General features: G+C 41.0%; 1 protein-coding gene across 2 annotated transcripts; it reads right to left on the reverse strand.

The window, feature by feature from the left end:
- Positions 1-321: 321 nt before the first annotated feature.
- ASB9 (ankyrin repeat and SOCS box containing 9) lies at positions 322-18,118 on the reverse strand. Of its 2 annotated transcripts, XM_054086005.1 has the most exons (8): positions 17,777-18,117; positions 11,376-11,455; positions 10,110-10,217; positions 9,051-9,201; positions 8,640-8,774; positions 7,083-7,274; positions 3,636-3,799; positions 338-2,454 (listed from the first exon to the last, which is right to left on the reverse strand). In XM_054086005.1, exons 1-7 carry the CDS (start codon positions 17,868-17,870, stop codon positions 3,675-3,677), a joined length of 885 nt encoding a protein of 294 aa, XP_053941980.1. In that variant the 5' UTR covers positions 17,871-18,117; the 3' UTR covers positions 338-2,454; positions 3,636-3,674. The 2 variants fall into 2 exon arrangements, with proteins under 2 accessions (XP_053941989.1, XP_053941980.1); XM_054086014.1 differs by lacking the exon at positions 8,640-8,774 and having other exon boundaries at positions 322-2,454; positions 17,777-18,118.
- Between the last annotated feature and the right edge of the window lie 935 nt (positions 18,119-19,053).

The following is a 19,053-nucleotide window of genomic DNA, read 5'->3' on the forward strand; positions in this document are numbered from 1 at the left end:
CAACAGAAGGGAGAACCAAGTCCTGGAAAGTGGCTGATGCCATCTAGCAACAGCTGAAGAGCCAAAACAACTTAGCAAGGATTTGTTGTGCCAGGTATCTTTCAATAAAACAGAAGAGAGTGTTCTGGCTTAAATGAATTGTCTTGTTTTGTGAGGTATTGGTTGTTTATTGTGAGGCACTGGTCGTTTCTTAAGCAGAACAACAAATCCAGCAGAAACAACAAATTGTAGAGCAATTTGCTGGAATTGTTCTCACTCTTTCAGTGGGTCCATCTGAGCAGAGACACCCAGGGATGCATCTAACAGAGAGGGAATTACTGCTCTCCCACATCTCTTCAGCCCCACAATGTACCCACTGGATTCTGACAGACACCCCTAGGACTTCTGACCGTACAGGGGTCTCTACACACTCGCTTCAAGTAAAGGGTTCCTGTTGTGTAGGGACAAGGGCACTCAAGATCATTACATGTGACTCTTGCCGAGGAGGCAGGAGAAACAAACTGATGCAAACTATTGTAAAAAAACATCTAAACGAACTAAAGATGTTGACCATCCTAATTTACATCTTTTCCTACTTTGTGAAATCTCTGGCTTTTTTCACTAACCCTCAAGCCAGAAGAAGAATTGCAAGAGCCCAACTCTACCTTAAGACGTCAGCAGAAAGCAAGATTTGCACAGTATTTGCATTTTAGTCTTACCTTTACTATAGGTCTATTTTGTACTCTGCCTGCCTGGAGGCAGGATTGCAAACAATTAGAGTTCATTCCAAAACACAATCAGTCTTAGTATCACACAATCCACAACATTTTTGGTATCATTTTAAAACCAAATTAATTTTTTTTAAAAAAAGAGTATAAATCATTTATTTTTGAGGAAACATCCTATACAATTGTAGCTTGACTACCATTAAACTGCTATCAAAATATTAGCAGAGAATCTCATAAAAAATATTCCTGACAATATTTCAAGTCCTGCATTACTTTTGGAATAGTTTTAAATATAAAAAAGATCCAAACCTCACCTATAATGAGCTTATACAGTTTGCGTCTTGTAGAAATTTTACAGTTTATAACTGGATAAATGTTGATGCATAAAGCTGTAATTCACCAGTGTAGATCACAATTTATATTAAAATAAATAAGAAAACATACTGAGATGGTACAAGCCAAGCACAAAGAATTCATCTTAATTACTGTTGGTCAGAGGGATTCAAGTAAACAGAGTCACACTATGAAATTTCCAGAAGAAAAGCAATCTAGAAGCAACAATCCCCACCTTCTCAGAGCAATTTTCCCGTGGTATTAGCAGTATTCCTATAAAACCATTGGCTGAAATTACAAAATAAGATGCTTGAAAGCAAATGACAAAACTACAATGTAAAAAATTGGTTGTTCATCACCTAAAATATAATAAGATGGATTTTCAGCTTTCAGATGTGTCACCGAAGCAGGTATTCTTCACACTTTAATCTGCAAAAGGTAAGCACTAGGTTTTTTGTCTGTTGTCTGCCTGTTCATTGCAGATTCAGCTTAACCAAGGTACTGACTTATAAGAAGAATCCACCTTTCCCATCCAAGATACCTGCTTTCAGCCTATGAAGACATGTACCTGTTTTTCTTCCCCATCAGATGGGAAAGTGTACAAATGGCCATCTTAAACCAGCCAGTGAATTTTTATATGGCTCAAATTATGTGTGATGACTTGGGTCAAACCAGCAAAGATTTCTGTGTGTCTCTATCACAAGTGGAGTTATGGACTTAACTGTGTTTGTCATTTTTTCCCCTTAGGGTACAATGCAATGTCCCACAAAACCAGCAGAATTGCTTTTACTGTGTTTGGTCAGCACAAAAATGCCAAACCGTCGTACAGGATACCCATAACAAGCAGTCATGTCATCCAGCTGAGCATCTGAATTGTAATTTACATCATGTATAAACATGCAGGTAGCATTTGATCCATTATTTTTAACTCCCTATATGTGAAAGGAGGCTTGCACTGTGCACACTGGCACACTAGTAAACATCAGAATGATTTTGTGTATTTGAAGGCTGCTGGTCTCACCACTAACGAGATGAGGTCTGCATATATATCGTTGCTCGCGCTAAAGATTTCATCACACTTCTCACGCACCAAGCCCATTCTTGCAGGGGTCTCCACAGCAAAATGAAAAAGACAATTATCTCCAAAAGAAACAAAGTGCTTGGTGTGCCCCTACGATGCTGGGGTGATGTGGCAATAGCCCACAGGGGAGGAGGTGGGTGCACTGCTGCTCCCAGGTAATGCAGATGCACCTGGTTCAGAGCTGGAGAGGGGAATAGGGCAGAAGGCACGAGAGCCAGAGATTCAGCATCTTCGCTCCCCCATGTATCAGGCAGACGGTATTCCCATGGGAGCTCTCGGGAGAGCACAGAGTGGTCATAAACGTGCTTTGGTTTGTGACAGCAGGATATGTTTCTGCAAAGGAAAGAAAAACACACAGTGTTAAAGTTCAGCTGGAAGAAATATTTGTTCTTACTACCTCAGTGGAATAAGAACCATATGTCATGTTTGCTTCAAGGACACCAAGCCAGCAACTCAGCAACCAGGCAAGGGTGCAAAATAATCCATTATCTTTTTACTTTAGAATGGACTTCAATTTCAGTATTTTCAATAATTGTTTTATTATCACACATTAGAGGCATCATTATTACTATTCCCATGGAAAATGCTACAAATGATGTCGCACATCTCCAAGAAAATAAATTATCTCACTGTTTAGGTGATCTCTTTTCTTGAGTGGGGAAAGGGGGTAGAAGCTGATGCATGCTAAGAAATGCTTAGGAAATTTCATCTAACTTTGAGGACTGAAAGGGGGAGGACTTAATGCCTACAACTGATAACCTGTCGGCCTATTTCCTTGAAAAATAGTGCGCTACAAGGAGAAAATATGTAATACTGAAGTGTGGCATCAGGAATAAGGGATTTAGAAATGGATGATTAAAAACTTTACCCCACTGCACTGTAGGAGCTGCCATCTGCAGTGACTTGCTTGATGTAATGACAGAAACGTGTTTCGGGTGCTGGCCTAACTGCAGATGATTGTTGGTTGGTGCTCATGTTTAGGAAATAAATAACGTCTGTCAGAAAGCCTCTCTTGCTTTGCAGCTATGTCCAATTGGATTCCCTTTCCTTGCCTGTACAGCAGTGTGGGTACAGCACCCACAGATGAGAGGCACGTTTGCGCTGCTTACGGAGAGAATGTAGCTACTCTTAATATTCTTAATATCTCTGTGAAGTGCTGTTAGCGCGGGGCCGGGATATGTGTTTCTCTGTGAGGGGCTGTGGACCACAAGCCCCTGTGAACTTGTGGTGAAAGTTCAAACTGAACTTTCTGAAACTGTGCCAGGATATAGAGAATCAAGAGATCTATTTTAAAATGCTGTGCTCATTTTCTACACCTTCTAGGTGGGGTCTTGAGTCCCATTTTCAAGCTTCAGATGATGGATTTGCCACGGTTGGTGGCAGTGAGGACTGAGTGAGTTGGCCAGTCTTGTACTTCTTGGACACAGGGCTTTACTAGGTACAAGCAGGTATCATAAATTAGCATTGCAGACATTGGCAATACTGCTGTTGAGAAAACCCTTTTCTCAACAAACCTTGTTGTGTTATTAAAGGCACCATTTTGGAAATGAAACTTAAACATGGAGAAGGAAATGTTTCAGCTCATCCGGAAGGAGAAGTCCAGTTATTTTTTGATGCTGCTTGTGTCCAAAGCACCTCCTGATGCACAGACGGCACAACTGCATCAAGGACAGCGGGCCTGGAGAAAGAACCAGAGAAGAACTTACACATACGGCTTTATCACTCCAAAACTGTAAAGCTGAAATGGTGATTGTGCATCACTGCTCCTACCAATTCCTATAACCCACCCCATGCAGCCACCCCAACACACTTAGAAGCGAAAAGCCAGACCTTCACCCACTGAAGGACATCAGCTCACCTGGAACTCAATTCAAGCCCAGTCACTCTGCCACTACACAGTCATAATTAACATTAAAGGCATCAGTCTTTCCTTTTAAGCTTCACAAGTGTGAAATGGTTTGTGTTGTCAAAAGAGATGATCTATGCTGCCTTCAAAGCCCTTTCCCCCCTATTTCCCCAGTGAGATCCAAGCACGCAGCCCACTGCTTTCTTGAGATATATTTCATAATTGTGACAAACATGTAAAAAAAGAAATACTATATAATCCTTTATTTAAACCTTTCAGATTAATTGATCCCATGCTGATAAATACAAGCCCTGTTGAAGAATATATGGTGGTTTTTTTCATTTAAGTATAATGGCATTATACCCTTCCTTGTGGGGCTTATCCTTTTCACAAAGAGCTAGATGCTGTGTGATGCTTTTAACTGTGGTACCAGTCAGTGTTCAGCCCCATCAAAATGTCATTGGTGCCTCAGTGTGCACCACTGGATCTGGGGTTTGGATGCTGGGAGTGGGGAGGAGATAAAAAGAGAATGTTAAAAACAAGAGGGAGGTAAGTGGTTTGGGAAGAGGCAGTTTAAGTGCTACTTGCTTGCCTACTTGCTAAGTGGGTAAGACAGAAGTCACCACAGAGCTGAAATGTTAGTGCTGAGGGAGATGTGCACTGGAAAGGAACCAGAGGCTGTGGAAAAAAAATGCACTGAGGTGGCAGATTTAGTCAGTTTTTGAGTCTTCCCCCATATGGGACTCCAATTTTCTAGCACCTCTGCAAGGATGAAGACTGCTTTGGGATTTGAAGGGCAATGCCCTCCTGCTAAGAGTCAGCAAATGAGTTACCATGTGCTTAGATACAGGACAAGTCAAGCCGATATGGGGCAAGTGAGACTGGCTATTGCAGTGTCACACTGCCTGTGTGTTTCATCACTCAGATGCCACACATAAGCACCCTGTCTGCAAACACCTTGTTTAAAAAAGCTTCCATTCAAAAAAGAAAAAGGAAAAATAAAGACTTATCAAAATACAAGCAGTGTCACTGTGTGGCAAATCTTTAGCATAAGCAAGTTTGTTCTTCTAAAACACAGTGCATTTCTGGATCATCAGCTAATTCTCCAACCCACGTGTAAGATTCTCCCTGCAACACAAGCAAGGTAGGGCATGGTCCGGTAGCATGGTGAAGTCCTGGGAAGGGAGACCACTCCACATGGTATACCTTCTCTGGACTAATCCTACAGCAATTCTTGGTCAGCACACTCACCGCCTTATCTCTGTTGGAAAACACACTTCCTACTGCCCTGGCCATGAGTATAGGACTGCTGCCCCCCAGCATCTACGGCATGGGGGGAGAAGAGCTCTGTGTGGGACTGGGCCAGAAGAGCATTTGCTCAGCGGTGCTGGTGCTGAGGTGCTGTGGGGTTGGTGTGGTGACTATAATCCCTGCAGCACTTTGCCAAACCAATACGTGAAACCAGATGAGTAATGGTTACACTGCTCTTCCATGCTGCAACCATTCAAATGGCCAACTAAGTTAGACATCAGCTGCCCATCAGAAGTGATCCTAATTGAAGAAGGGGATGTTGGAGAACATGAGCTAAGCACTATTCAGACACAAAGTGTCCTTCAGACATTTATCTTTTCTGATTTTGACTACTGAAGTTCACTTAGAAAGCTCCCTTACTGCCCGAGCTGTCAGCTCAGCCCAAGCAGCTCTGCAGGGTGTACACGAAATGTTTTTTTATCTCAAATAAACAAGACACATGCAGTGCCACAACAGTCAGGAATCTAACACAGCAGGGATTAGAACTTGAAAAGATCACTGCTCCGTGCACCATAGATTAGGCTGCAAAACGAAATATCTGTTGCTGACACATAACATGTGTAACACTGCTGTTTTCACGCTATTATTTTTGTGTTACTCTTTCAAGCAGGGCCTGATTCATCATTTCATTATTCCAGTTTTACCTTGGTATAAATCCGTTCATGAAATGATCACATCAACACGTAACTGAAATAATGAGAGTCATGGACCACAATGTTGGCAATTTGTTTAAAATAATGAAAATCCTGATTATTTAGTAATGTGTATAGTTTACTGACTGAATGAGACCATCTAAAGAACACAATTACATCAACAATCAGACATGAGAGACCTTTTTCTAATTTTTCTGAAGTTCAGTAAGATTTCTCTCCATAATTTATTAAAGTATTCATAATCCATACAATAAAATGGACTTGGAACTATTTAATTTGCAAGTAGAAAATAAGCACTTCCTAAAGGTTAAGCCTACAATTTGATACTGCTGCACTATTCAGCACATGCTGTTAGCCTTTTAAAAAAGTCTAGTTTGTAAATACATATACATACATACATATTCATTATACCATTCTTGTACAATTTTCCTTAATCCTCACAAAAAACCTAACATAGTGTCTTTCATTTTAAAGATACTTTTGCACCTGCATGAGAACTTGACCCAACAATGAAAATAAAGTTCACAGAGTCTTTAAATACATTTTTTTTTGTTTTCAGTATAATATGCATGGATCATTTTCTAGTTGCAATTTTGCGTTTATGCTGAGACCAATATTTGGCACATATCTGACCATCAGCATACCGTATAACCAAATATCCCATCCTGAGCCCTCACCACCTAGTCTCAACTTGTGTCACAGAAGATTTTCTGTCTGCATTTGTCAGCACGTTCCAGATAACACGCCTTGATTTACTCCATCTCAGAAAAAAGGGAACTGAAACTATCATTGACTTCAGTTCTTTATGTATTAGAAAAATCCACCATTAATTTCTAAGAAGCATTTTGCTTGTTTTTTCACCCTAAATCTATTTTGCTTAATATTGCAAGTTATAATTTCTCCCCAATGCAGTAGATTCACAGCCTGTAGCTTGATAGATGATTTACTGTTGATACCTTTACTACTGTTAGTGTGCCACTAAATTCTGACTCTAGAAAATATGCTGTCTGTATGTCAGCAAATGGGAGTAAGCTTAGTTATCCTGTTTTGTAGTGCTTGTCGAATGGAATAGTGTATTCTTTGGCAGCAGTTTGTGTACTTTTTCTGTAATGAATCCCAAGTAACGGAATAAAACAAGTGCTAAGGGGCACCTTCTTTTTGCAGGAAAAGTAGGCCTACAGGGCTGCTGGGTGGGACCAGTTCCATTGGCCTCTTGCCTTCAGCGTTCTTCACCCAAATGTCTGCTCCAAAGTCAATCAGCAGCGTCACCAGCTCCACACTGCAGTTCCTGGAAGCCACGTGCAGAGGGGAGTCAAGACCCTTCCCACTGTTCACATTTGCTCCTGAACACCAAGAGATAATGAGAAAGAGTAATGAGTGTAGTAGCTTATTTCCATTTCTTACACTAATTGCTATTTCTCTGAACAAACCGTAAATGCTGTAGCATCCATCCAGAGGTGGATTTCCGTACACTGGGAAATCTGCACATGCACAGCTCTCACTGGTTTAGGAAGATTTGGCTTATGACTAAGAAAATGATCCTGGAGGAACAATGCATGAGGAATTCCTTCATCCACAGCCCAGAATATGCATATTTTGAAGCAGGACAAAGTTGTAGCTCCACCTATGACCCATCTTTTCTCCTCAGCCCAGTAAAATACATGCAGCAAAATACTCTGTACAAGTGGCTTAAGCCAGTGGGATTTCTAGATGCTGAAGTATCTGTTGTGAAAAAAAAAATGTAACAGAAAAGTTCTAGAGGTCCTTGGTAGAGGAGGATAGAAGCAAGTGTCCCTGATGGGTGTTCTTCCATCTGTTGCCCTGGGATATTGGCTTCTCAAACACCCAAAGAAGGGTGACCTGCAGAACTGATTCAGGACTGTTTATAATGTTTGTATAGTATACATTCTCGTATATAGAAGACAGCAAAAGCAAAATGGCAGAAAACAGCAACAGCCAAATAATAGCCAGAAAATAATAGCCAAACATTTAATATTTAACTTAATTTGTATTTGACTTCTTCAAAAAAAAAGATCACTGTGCTGAAATAGTGCATAAGGTGATGTACACAATGTTTGTTATTTTTTCCAAAGTGGCTTTGTTGGTCCATCATTTTTGTAATAGCTATGTGGCTGCTATAAGTTGTACGACCCCTTTAGTTAGAAGAGATGCACTACTCTAGATTGAAAGCAATGGTTTTGTATAATTATCAAGTACTTAGATTTATAGTTAGGTTTATTTGCTGCAATGTATATAGCGCTGAATGTTTTTCTGTATTGGAAAGGTTTCATACTTTTTTAGAACTCATTGGGAATTAAAACGTTTGCAGAAATAACATGTAAAAATTATTGAGTTGACTGTTTGGCGTAAAGAGGGAGGAAAACAAAACAAGGAAATTTTTTCCTGCCCACTTCAAATAACTGTAACATCACACATACAGACACTGGACAGGATGGTGTTTGTTTGTGGCACCATTGGGCATGTGAAATCCAGGATCACCCATAAATTTGTTGGGAGTTGTAAAGCTGGGTTCCTGGGTCAAGAAGACCCTTGTTACCTTGCTACCCTATTTAACCCAGGGCTGCCATGAAGAGCAAAACTTTTCCATGTTCCAGAGCGGAAGTTCTTCCATAACTTTGATGCAAAGAAAATCCAAAAATAGATGTTGCAGGAAATGAAAATACACCATCCTTTATTTTTCTTTTTACCTGACTCAAGCAGCTTCTTGGCACAGCTCACTTGCTGGTTCTCACAAGCTACATAGAGAGGAGTACCCAGATGCTTGATGTTGTGATCTATATTTACACCATTGGATGCGAGGAATTCTACACATTGCACATGACCTTAAAAGGGATAAAGGAAGAGTCAACTTACAGAGAACAGGCACTTTTTCAGCAAATCCTCTATTGGAGTGGTGTAATTTGGTCAAGCCCTGAGTGCCCAGACGAGCTGCCCTCAGTGAGCACCACAGGTTGGAGGAACCATACTGCTCATGACAAGACCAACAGGGAAGGTATTTCAGATGACACAGATCAAGAAAATTATCTTCTTTATCTCTCTTTTCTACTTCAACAGATTGCTAGTAGCGCGAAAAGTGGTGCTGATACCCATGGCGTTACCTCTCTTAGCAGCTTCATGGATGGGGGATGCCAAGTCACAGGGTGGGTGTAGGTTGGCTCCATGCTGCAGCAATAAATTCAAGCAATCCATGCTGCCACTGACACAGGCACTGAACAACGGAGTGTGCCAGTCAACAGTAACTCCATTCACCTGGGGAGAAAAAAAACAAACAATAAGGCTTTTTGTTCGTTTTCTCTGTATTTCAAAATAGATTAAAATTATTCAGTTTCTCAGCAGAAAATAGGGTTCCAAATAATTTTTGCTTAATTCCTTGCAAAAACTGCCTACTGCTTCTGAGGATTACAAGTTTTTCCTAAAAAAAAATCATTAAGAAAAGTCTTTTTAAAAATTGCCTCCAAGTCTCTTGCAAAAGAATGTTTAACCTGTGCCACTCTGAGGTGCATAGGGAGTTACCAAGTTAAAGAGTTGTATGTGTCCCCATTTCTCAATTATCTCAGCTGAAATATACTTGACCGCGGCTTTGTCCTATAATGGTTCATTTTTAGCTGAAAGTGTGCAGCCCACCCTTTCTTACAAAACTTTAAAGTCATATATGTATAATTAGTTTATTTTCTTAATCACTATAATTTTGACTTTAGCTTGAGAAGTAGAGTCCATGAGATGCCAGTTTCACCATCATATCTGCATGTTTTTCCCATTGTCTTCTGATTTTATAGTCAATTGATCCTAACAGTCCTACACCTCTACTTAAGGCTCTGTATTGACACCAACGAGATTAGCGTGTGAAGAAAATAAAATACACCTTTAATTGCTGCAGTATTAGAAACCCTTTCCAAGTGAATCTTCCCCTTATTCTTTTAGTAAATGATAAGAACATTGCACCATCATCTAAAGAATAATAGTAACTATTGTTTATAATTGTGATTTTTGGACTGTTTCGTCAAGAACTGCGTTTTATAACACATGTACTTAGCTTAGCTAAGTAGAATGTAAATTGCAGTGATACACTGTCATGAAATAGTAAATCACTTAGCATTAAAAACTGTTAATAGAACATACTAATACTGGAGACAATGGTCTGTCCATCATTCACTCACCTGAGCACCATGTTTTAATAGGACACTGGCACAAGCAGCATGACCGCCTAAGCAGGCTTCATGGAGAGGAGACACCTGATCTGCTGTAACAAGATTCACATCACTCCCCTGATGAATTAATAGAAAATATCATTACAACCAACTACCAAAGCCCCCATAAAAACAAAAAAAAAAAACCCATAAAACTTTATGTAACAGCACCTCCCTCAACTGCCTGGAGTTGTTCATTTCAAAAGATAAACAGAGAAAAAGGCTGTGATGCTTTGGCTGGAGTGGATATTGGCACAGCATACCAGAGGTCATGCCTTCCACACACTGCTAATTGGTACAGAAAGCTGCAGGCAGTGGACTGTCCAGTGGGATGATACAGACATCCTTTTAGGGACTCAGAAAAATTTTATTTCTACTAGACCATGAATAACAAACTCTGAAATAAAAAAAAATTATTAAAAATTGCTGCTATGATTCTTGGCAAGGTCATGACTGCTGCCTTCTTACATCAGTGCTCAAGCATTCTGACCTCCTGCCTGCTGAGTCTGTGACTGTCTGACTGGGTCAAATCCTGAAATGCTTTTAAGGTGTTTTCTGGTCTTTGGTCAGAGCATGGTGTGCTCTGAAGGAAATCCAGCTTTCCATTAAAAAACATTGGTTTGATTCTACCAGATCTTTTGTTTCTATAAATCTTGGTGCTCTGGAAGGTTAAGCCCTTTCCATTATCATCCCCACAGGATAAATCCAGGAAATTCAAAGAAACAGAGCAGTGAAGTTCAGCAATTGCTTCTCCCTAGCCATGCTCTTCTGCAGTGGGAGCAAGGGGCCCAGTTACTCGCAGACACTTTACATACAGATGTATGGGTGGCTGGGTTGAAACTTCAACAGGAGCCTTGTCTGGATCTGGAGCTGCCCACCTGCTGAGGCACAAAATGCTGCTCACAGACACAGGAGTTGCAGGAGGAATCCCTCTGTTGGCTGGAGATACCAGCAACAGGATCCTAACCAGCAACCAGGATCCCATTACCTGCACCAGCATCAAAGCATGATCCAGGATATTTTAATACATCATCAGCTTAGTGCACAGAGCTTGTGCTAGACATGGAACTGCTTGTATAAAAATGTATATATATATACATATATATATCTGTTACACACAACTAACATTCTGGTTAACATGATTTTCTCACCCTGGAGGTTTCACGGTAAAGCATGGACTGCATTCAACAACTGAACAAACCCAGCAGAGATTATATCAATCCAGCAGAGAACTACCTGTTTGATGAGTTTCTTCAGAGTAAGCAGACGCCCATGGATAGAGGCATCATGTAAAGGAGAGCAGTCTGAAACAAAGTCTGTATAAAGAGAAAGACAGGAAAAAGGCTAACAGCTCCATGTACTGTTTCATCAGTGTTTTTACTTTGGCTGTGTGACCCCAGTAGACCTTTCTAATTTATTACATGAGCTGCCAAGCTTTCCTTGGAGCAGCTGCCAGGAGGGAGCGAGACACCTCTCTGGGTGAGTTTTTAACACATCTCATGTAGGAGCTGAGCAGCTGTGCTCCCTTTAAGAAGATGAGAGAGGGATTTGCAGAACATCACCTTGCTCTGACTGATCTTGTCCCTTGCTTTGAATTATTTCCAGGGCTTTTGTTTTTACAAGCTCATTACAGTTTACCAGTTAGCTCAAAAGGACTATGTTTTGAAGAGGATATGGCTGCTCAGTCATTTATCTCTGTTCAGAGCTGAACTAGAGTCAACAATACCTAACAAGAGAAGATGCCAAAGTACAAGGAGATAAATTGTGTTACCTGTTGAACTTGCCTTTCAGTTTCCAGTGTTTACTGTTTGCCTGTGCAGCAGTACATTTTAGTTATAATAATAGTATTCTTTGTATTGTTGAAACCACAAAGTGAGGTACAGCACATATATAACCACACAAATATTAATAGAAGTAGCTCTTCAGTATTACAAATATTATGGCTCGGAGCCAGCTAACAATAACCCTTCTGGGAAACATTTCCCTACTTCAGCATTCATTGCCTCAAAACCCAGTGTGTTCTACATTAATGCCCCAGGTTCCCCGTGGGAAGGAGGAGAAGCATTTCCAGAGGGCATTTCACTCAGCTTCTTTTGGAAATACATTTTGCTACTCTCTGGAGACATCCCAGTCTCCTTCCACTAACTGCAGAGAAATCTCCAATGACCGACTTGGACAAGTTGCTGAGATTTCAAGGGGCAATACTAGATCACATGCATGGAACAGGATGCTTAACAGTGAGAAGTCTACCTTCAGCAATAAAACCTATTAGGCCACCATAATTCTTTAGAATAATTATTACAGATTAGCTACTGATGTCAGTGCTTATGTAAGACCTGTAGATCTTGTCTCCTGTATGAATGTGCATGGGACAGCAGAACTCATGGCCAATATCCTATCTCTTTTGGCTATCTCACAATGTGCTGGAATGAGATGATAACCAACTATGTTAGCCATCTTCTAGGCTATTAGGCTATTGCTTTCATCTGCAAGTGTGCTTACTAAAGGACATTACATTTAAACAAGGTAAGATGTAGTATAGAAAGAATGGTTTTGTGAATGAAAAATTCTGCACTTAGTAAATCTCAACCAGAAGATAGTGATATCTAAAATCTGTTGTTTATCACACATAGAAGATCTTTGCTTACATAACTATATTAGGTTGGAGTGTGAATTTTTCGTGGCATAACAGCTGTGCAATACATCTATGACTGTGCAATACATTTGTCTAGAGTTGTTCATGTAGGCAAAAGGATATTTCTGTTACTACTGTACACTACTTTTGAGCCACTCAATGTATATCACAATGCTTATCTGAATTTCACACTTTTGCAAATATGTACGTGTTGCATCTTACTGTTTCTGAACAACAGCTCATTGATAGATTAAACCAGGATAAATTTTAGTGTTTCCCTTTGTGGTAACCAAAACTGTGTATCTCTGTTACAAGCAGCTAGTCAAGTTGTTAATAGTCACATACACATCACAAGAGAGAACCCAGCCTGTCCCTGTGATATATCTTATCAATTTAAAAAAAATCTAGGAGAATCATCAGGACTTCACCTCTTGTAACAATCCTTCCCTATCAATGCTCCAGCATGGTCCCAGCTTAGAGGACAAATCCAGTGACATCCTGGAAATAACCACAGGGTAGATCCAAAGAAGGGTGAGCTGTGGGTGGAATGAGGCCCTTAGGAAACATTTTTAACATTTCTCCACCTTTCCCTGTCCCTGATTATGACTACTACTCATTTAGGAGAGGGGAAAGGGGAAAGGCTTGTATAAAATACTAGATCATTCACTGGTTTATGCTAGGTTTATATTTACTTGATCTAAGCTATCACTGGGCACACCTTGGGGCCAGAAAGGAGGTTTATTTTGTGTCCACCAGGGACTGACAATTACTAGACACAAAAAGCAGATCTGGCAGCTGGAGCTTCTGTTACCTGGTCAGCACATCCTGCAGATAGAAGCAGTTCAAACAACTATCAGCTTTGTATTCTGAAGGAGAAATGCCTTGGAGTGCAGGCTGGGAGGGACCATCAGCACTGGGACCTTTAGACCTGCACAGCCACATCCTCTGAGCTCCTCCTGCGCTCTCTCTGGGAAAAAAAATGATGATTTGGGTCTCTTCCTTCAGATCATTGGTCCATTACCAGGGAACTAGGAAAATATTCGGTGATCTATTGACCATGGCCTTCAGACCATGTGTTTGATGCTCACTTTGAAACCTGCCATTTATTCCACCTCTATGTGACTATGAGACACTGTCAGATACTGTGCAGACTCGTTAGCTAAATCTGCACTGCCAAACAATGTAGGCCAGGAGGGAAATTCAGCATTGAGCTTCAAGCAGGTGAAGATGGGAAGGCAAGTTGGTCGGCACCATTTGGTCTCAAAGGCAGAAATGGTCCCAGTGTTTCCTGTTTAGCAGCGCAGAGATAGCTAACAAGATGGGTATCTATGACTTAAGTGAACTTTTCCAGTTTTGTATTACTTTCACTATGAAATTCAAAGGGGAAAAAATGAGAAACTGAGAAGCAACTCAAACTTCACAGGATCAGAAAGATTCGCCAACTCAGATATGATTCATATTTGGGAGAAGCCTCAAAATTAAAAGGATAAAGGATGGAAGAGGTGTAACCCCAATACAGCTTTATGGGCAGTACTGAGCACATGATATGCAAAGAGGAATGAACTTGGGAAATATACACAAATAAGTTTTCTTAAAAAATATTTTGTTCTTTATTTTTTGCATCATTTGAGCTCTGCCTGCTTCCTTCTGTGTTCCATGGGCTGTGTCCCACAACAAACATGTAATTCTAGTAAGTTCACAAATGTCCTTCAGCTTTAGCAAATGGACAGCCATTTCCAGAAGCTTTGCTTCTGATCTCATAAGGATAGCCAAACTATGCTATAATTATTAAAGTACAGTATTATTAATTGGCTAAAATAGCTTTGCTTTAAGTGGTATGTGTCAAATGATGCTTATCTGACTGTGGTGTTGTTCTTGCTGATCCTGCCTGTGTTACCACTGGTTGAGTTTCCAGGCTTCAGAAAAAGCTTTTTATCTTCCCATTTAGAAACTAGTGCCATTGGCCAATCTGCATGAGTTGCAAGGGAATCCTGTTTATAGTAATTCTAAAAATCTGATTCAGGAACAAGTTTTCTGAGCTGCAGCTTGTTCTTTTTTTGGCCAGTCAGATATAGGTGGGGTTTTGTATGAACTACTAAGTTGTTGTATTAATGTGTGAGAACTCTGGTGACAAGGAGGGAGGTGCATGGTCATGCCATTACATCCATGTGCAGAATTTTTCCCTTCAGTGCTTCCTTGAGAGAAGCCAGGTTTCTACTCAGACTAAGAAAGAGCAAGACCGGACCATAGCCATCTATAGATTGGCCATTAGCTGCCAATTTTGTCAAATGCTAACAATAAATTAAAAAATTGACCACATAACCATCAAAATGAGAGTAGAAAATAAAAAGATGTGCCAACACAGTGTAATCCAGCTGGGAATTCTGCTTTGAGAGAAACAAGGCTTTTATTCTAAATGACAGTGGAGATCCTTAGTAACTTCACACTAGTTTTGGATGCATTGGGAAGAAGGGGTCTAAGAGCATGTCTGATTACTAATGGTCACAATGTGCTTCCAAATCTGACATCATGAACAGCATGGCCTTGAGCTGCTGTCTTTCCTGCTCTAGCTCTGTCCGAAGCAAACACCTCTACCCTGAAGCAAACTGGGAAGGCAACCTCCCCGCAGGGGAAGGCAAATTTCCCCAGTTCCTGCCCCCAGGCCTTCACCCTCCAGCAAAACACGGTTTTGTTTTTCTGCTTGTTCTGGGTGGGAGCTTGTGTTTCTTGCCTGGACAAGGAGGGAGGCTGTATTTCACTCCTTTCTTCTGCACAGCAGAGAAGTCACACCATCCTTAGTAGAAATTATCAGTGTTGACAACATTGACAAGCTTTTGATTAAAGCAAACTTTAATGGCCAAAAAGTAACTGGCCGTGGACTTTTAAAATCCTGAAATAGTGACTTTCAGGGAAGTTCTCAAAACACTTTGCCCACTGAAGCCGCCTGGCATGGAGTACTGGTGTACGCAGGTGGCATGGCTGTGTTCACTGTATGTACCACCAGAGCATCAAGGAATTCTAATTGCCAAAAAATATGTACAGCTGCCCTCTCATGGAGGAATGAGACCACTTATCCAAATTCAAAATTTACCCATGACTTAGTCCACAGGCAAGCTGAGTCAGGCCTCAATAGCTTCAGCATCTACAGATCCAAAAACCCACTGGCTTTCAGTGGTATTGGGGCACCTAGCTCTCCTTTCACAGCTGAAAGTCCCAGACATGTCAGAGGCTTCATTGAACTTCTGGTCAAATTTGATTGCACTGCCATCACTTGGGCACGTGAACACTGGCATGGTGGTGCGTACAAAGGGAGCCTTATAGCCGTAACCACCCAAATGTGCAAACCCTGAATGCCCCCTGTGGACTAGAGAGCATTCACTGGACCTTTCTAAAAGAGCACTTGTTTTTGTGGTGATGGCTGACGGTGTCTTTTTCCAACTTCTAAATGTGAAGGGTGTTGCACACTCCAGGTCTGTCCCCAGGCTAGTTTCTTTCCAGGGTGGTCACACATAGTACAACTCACAAGGGGCTTTGAAATCCTTTTAGTAAAGGTACGCTCTTGCATACACATATGCCTATGGCATTACATGTAATAGTATTACAAAAGGTATTTTTCATATTCTAAGTCTTCCCCTAAAGTTTGTGATATATATTGCCTGAGCCAGCTACGTTCCTGCTGTAAATCACCAGCAGAAATTATTGAGTCTACTAAGGAGCAGGCAGGCAAAAAAAGGAATGGACTGAACTCTGATTCTCAAAGAACCAAATTGTCTGTGTGCAGCAGTATGGCATGTGGGCTCCCCTCCTTCCAGCCTCCATCTTGCTGGAGCTTACCTCCAGTATGGACCTGGTTTGATTCACACTGTTAGTAATATCACTGTCCTTTCCCTCCCACACCAGACTCAGGATGCACGTATGTGACACAGCAGATATATTGATCATCTTTGCATTATTGTTTTAGAGTCTTAATTTTTGATTTGGTATGAATGGAAGCATACTTAACATCCCAGTAACGGAGTAAGGGCAGTGTAAATTCACATTATCTTAATTTACTTCATTCCCTCTGCACTTGCCAATATGCTGAAGGAGTAGCTTCTCAAAAACCAGACCTACAGGGTGCATGTCCACCTAAACAGTTATGTGAAATTAAATTACTTGTCTTTTGTCACCATGTCATATTTTCAATAGCTCTGGGCTGTACAATAGAGTACTGATAAGATTGAAGCCATTTGTCTGAATAACTGTTCACTGATCACCACAACAGTATTGGTCACAAGTGACCATAATGCCCTGGCTGTTGCAGAAGAACTTGCTAGGGTTGGCGGCTCCGATTATGTAACAAAACTTGGGTCTGCTCATCTGAAAGTAAAAAGTAAAAAGTAAAAAGTAAAGGGAGAGAAAAAAAAGAAAAGGAAAAAGAAAAAGAAAAGGAAAAAGAAAGAAAAAGAAAAAGAAAAAGAAAAAGAAAAAGAAAAAGAAAAAGAAAAAGAAAAAGAAAAAGAAAAAGAAAAAGAAAAAGAAAAAGAAAAAGAAAAAGAAAAAGAAAAAGAAAAAGAAAAAGAGGCGAAAAGGAAGGAAGAATGAAAGGAAAAGAAATAATGAAAAGGTGAACTGAACCAGTGCTGAGCTTCCAGCTGGCACTAATCTAAGCCAAATATGCCACATTACAACTTCTGTTTCAGCGTGCTGTGGTACAAGTGTTGCTTTTGTTTCTGCTCCTACAAACTGCAATAAGGATTCAGACACTTTTTTTTCTGTGATGCACCAAAAAAAAAAAAAAAATCAAACCAAATGAAACCCCACCAAATTCGGTATCAAATATGAACAGCTTAATAAAATTGCTTCTGAAGTGCGAGGGCATGGGGACATTGTGTGGGACTGACTGTAGATCTGCACTGGAAGTAGGACATGAGGATGAGCGTGCCACCGTAGCCTAACCCTACCCGCCGCTGCTGCTGCTGACAGAGGTGAATGCTGGCGATGAGGCAGGAGCATTACTTACCCCTCATCAGCGAGTTTGGTAGAGACATTGCAGATGCCTGGCCTCTGGCTTCTTGCAATTTGCTGGCGTTTTGATTTGTTCCCTCATCATCCATCTCAGTCCCGTCTCTCCAATATCTGTTTTTTCACTTCACAGTCGGTCTCAAGAGTTCAAATTCCAACATCTCTAGTGAGCCCCCGGCAGTGGGAGTAATTTATTAAGCAGACTCTGCGTGCACGAGTCAAACAGTCTTGCAGCAGACTGGGTGCTGCCTGCACTTTGTGCAGAAACTTGAGTACCTGGGTTGGGGTTTAACGAAACAGCTCCGTGGCTGCCCTGGGAGGCAGCCAGCAATTCGGTGAAGCGAAAGATGTGCCTGATGTCACATCCTCCCCAACACAGCGTCCAATCGGGGCACCCGCCGTCCGTTTTTATCAGGAAGGAAATTCTTAGTTTGCCAAAAAAACAAGACAGAAAGAGCCAGTTCAACTAGTTGAGCAAACTCTGCCTGGAGGGGATTTGCAAAGAGAAGCCGCAGAGATAGGGCGCACGTGGATCTGCACTAATCCCGAGCAAGTTGTTTGCAGGCAACTTTTCTGCTCACCTCCCTGGCCACTGGCCACTGTGCAAAACCGCCCCTTTTATCTGCCAAGCCCATGATGGTATGCAAGAAATGGAGAGCCCAAATGCCTGCTGTGCAGTAGTGGTTGCCAAATACAGTACAGATATTGAAAACACATGTCTGGGGAGCTGTGCTTCCCACTGGAGGCCCTGTGTTGTCTCCGTGGCATGAAAATTGCAGTGCTGCATGGGCTCATTTCCCCCCCACCCCAGTTCAACCAATTTCATTGAGTCAGTCACCCAAGGAGTTTCATATCTGAGAAGTTTCGTTTTATTTTTAAGCCATTTCTCAGTCTAAATGAAACATCACTAACCTACCAGTGAACAAATGGCAACTTTTGTTCAGGAGGATTTCCACCTTATTTCTCTGGGTCTGATGACAAAACTCATGTTCTCATGGATCTTCTCAAGAAGCACATTTTTCTTTTTCAAAGTAGTACAATTTACAAGTGCAAAATCCTTTTCTGTCCCTGAATATTTGCTCATTTGTGTACAAATGCAAGTAGGCAGAACTTTCATGTGTAAGTCTAAGCCATGCAAATAAAAACTAAGTTGTTGGGTTTTTTTTTCAATTTCAATGTTTCATTTTTTTTCAATGCAGCAGAATTTGCGTTTGAGAATTTGGAGATACAAAATTGCTAATCCTGTGGCAATTCTGATCCTAATTACGCTAAGGC

The sequence above is a fragment of the Cuculus canorus genome, chromosome 1 (genome assembly GCF_017976375.1).
Source record: "Cuculus canorus isolate bCucCan1 chromosome 1, bCucCan1.pri, whole genome shotgun sequence".
NCBI classification, from domain to species: domain Eukaryota; kingdom Metazoa; phylum Chordata; class Aves; order Cuculiformes; family Cuculidae; genus Cuculus; species Cuculus canorus.

What these genes read in the sequence shown, in the direction of transcription:
- ASB9 (XM_054086005.1), bottom strand. Translation starts at nt 17,870, where the DNA reads ATGGATGATGAGGGAACAAATCAAAACGCCAGCAAATTGCAAGAAGCC. An exon ending in ACCAAACTCGCTGATGAGGG is followed by an intron (nt 11,456 to 17,776) that starts GTAAGTAATGCT and finishes CTCTTTATACAG; the next exon opens with ACTTTGTTTCAGACTGCTCT. An exon ending in CCATGAAGCTGCTAAGAGAG is followed by an intron (nt 8,775 to 9,050) that starts GTAACGCCATGG and finishes ATCCCTTTTAAG; the next exon opens with GTCATGTGCAATGTGTAGAA.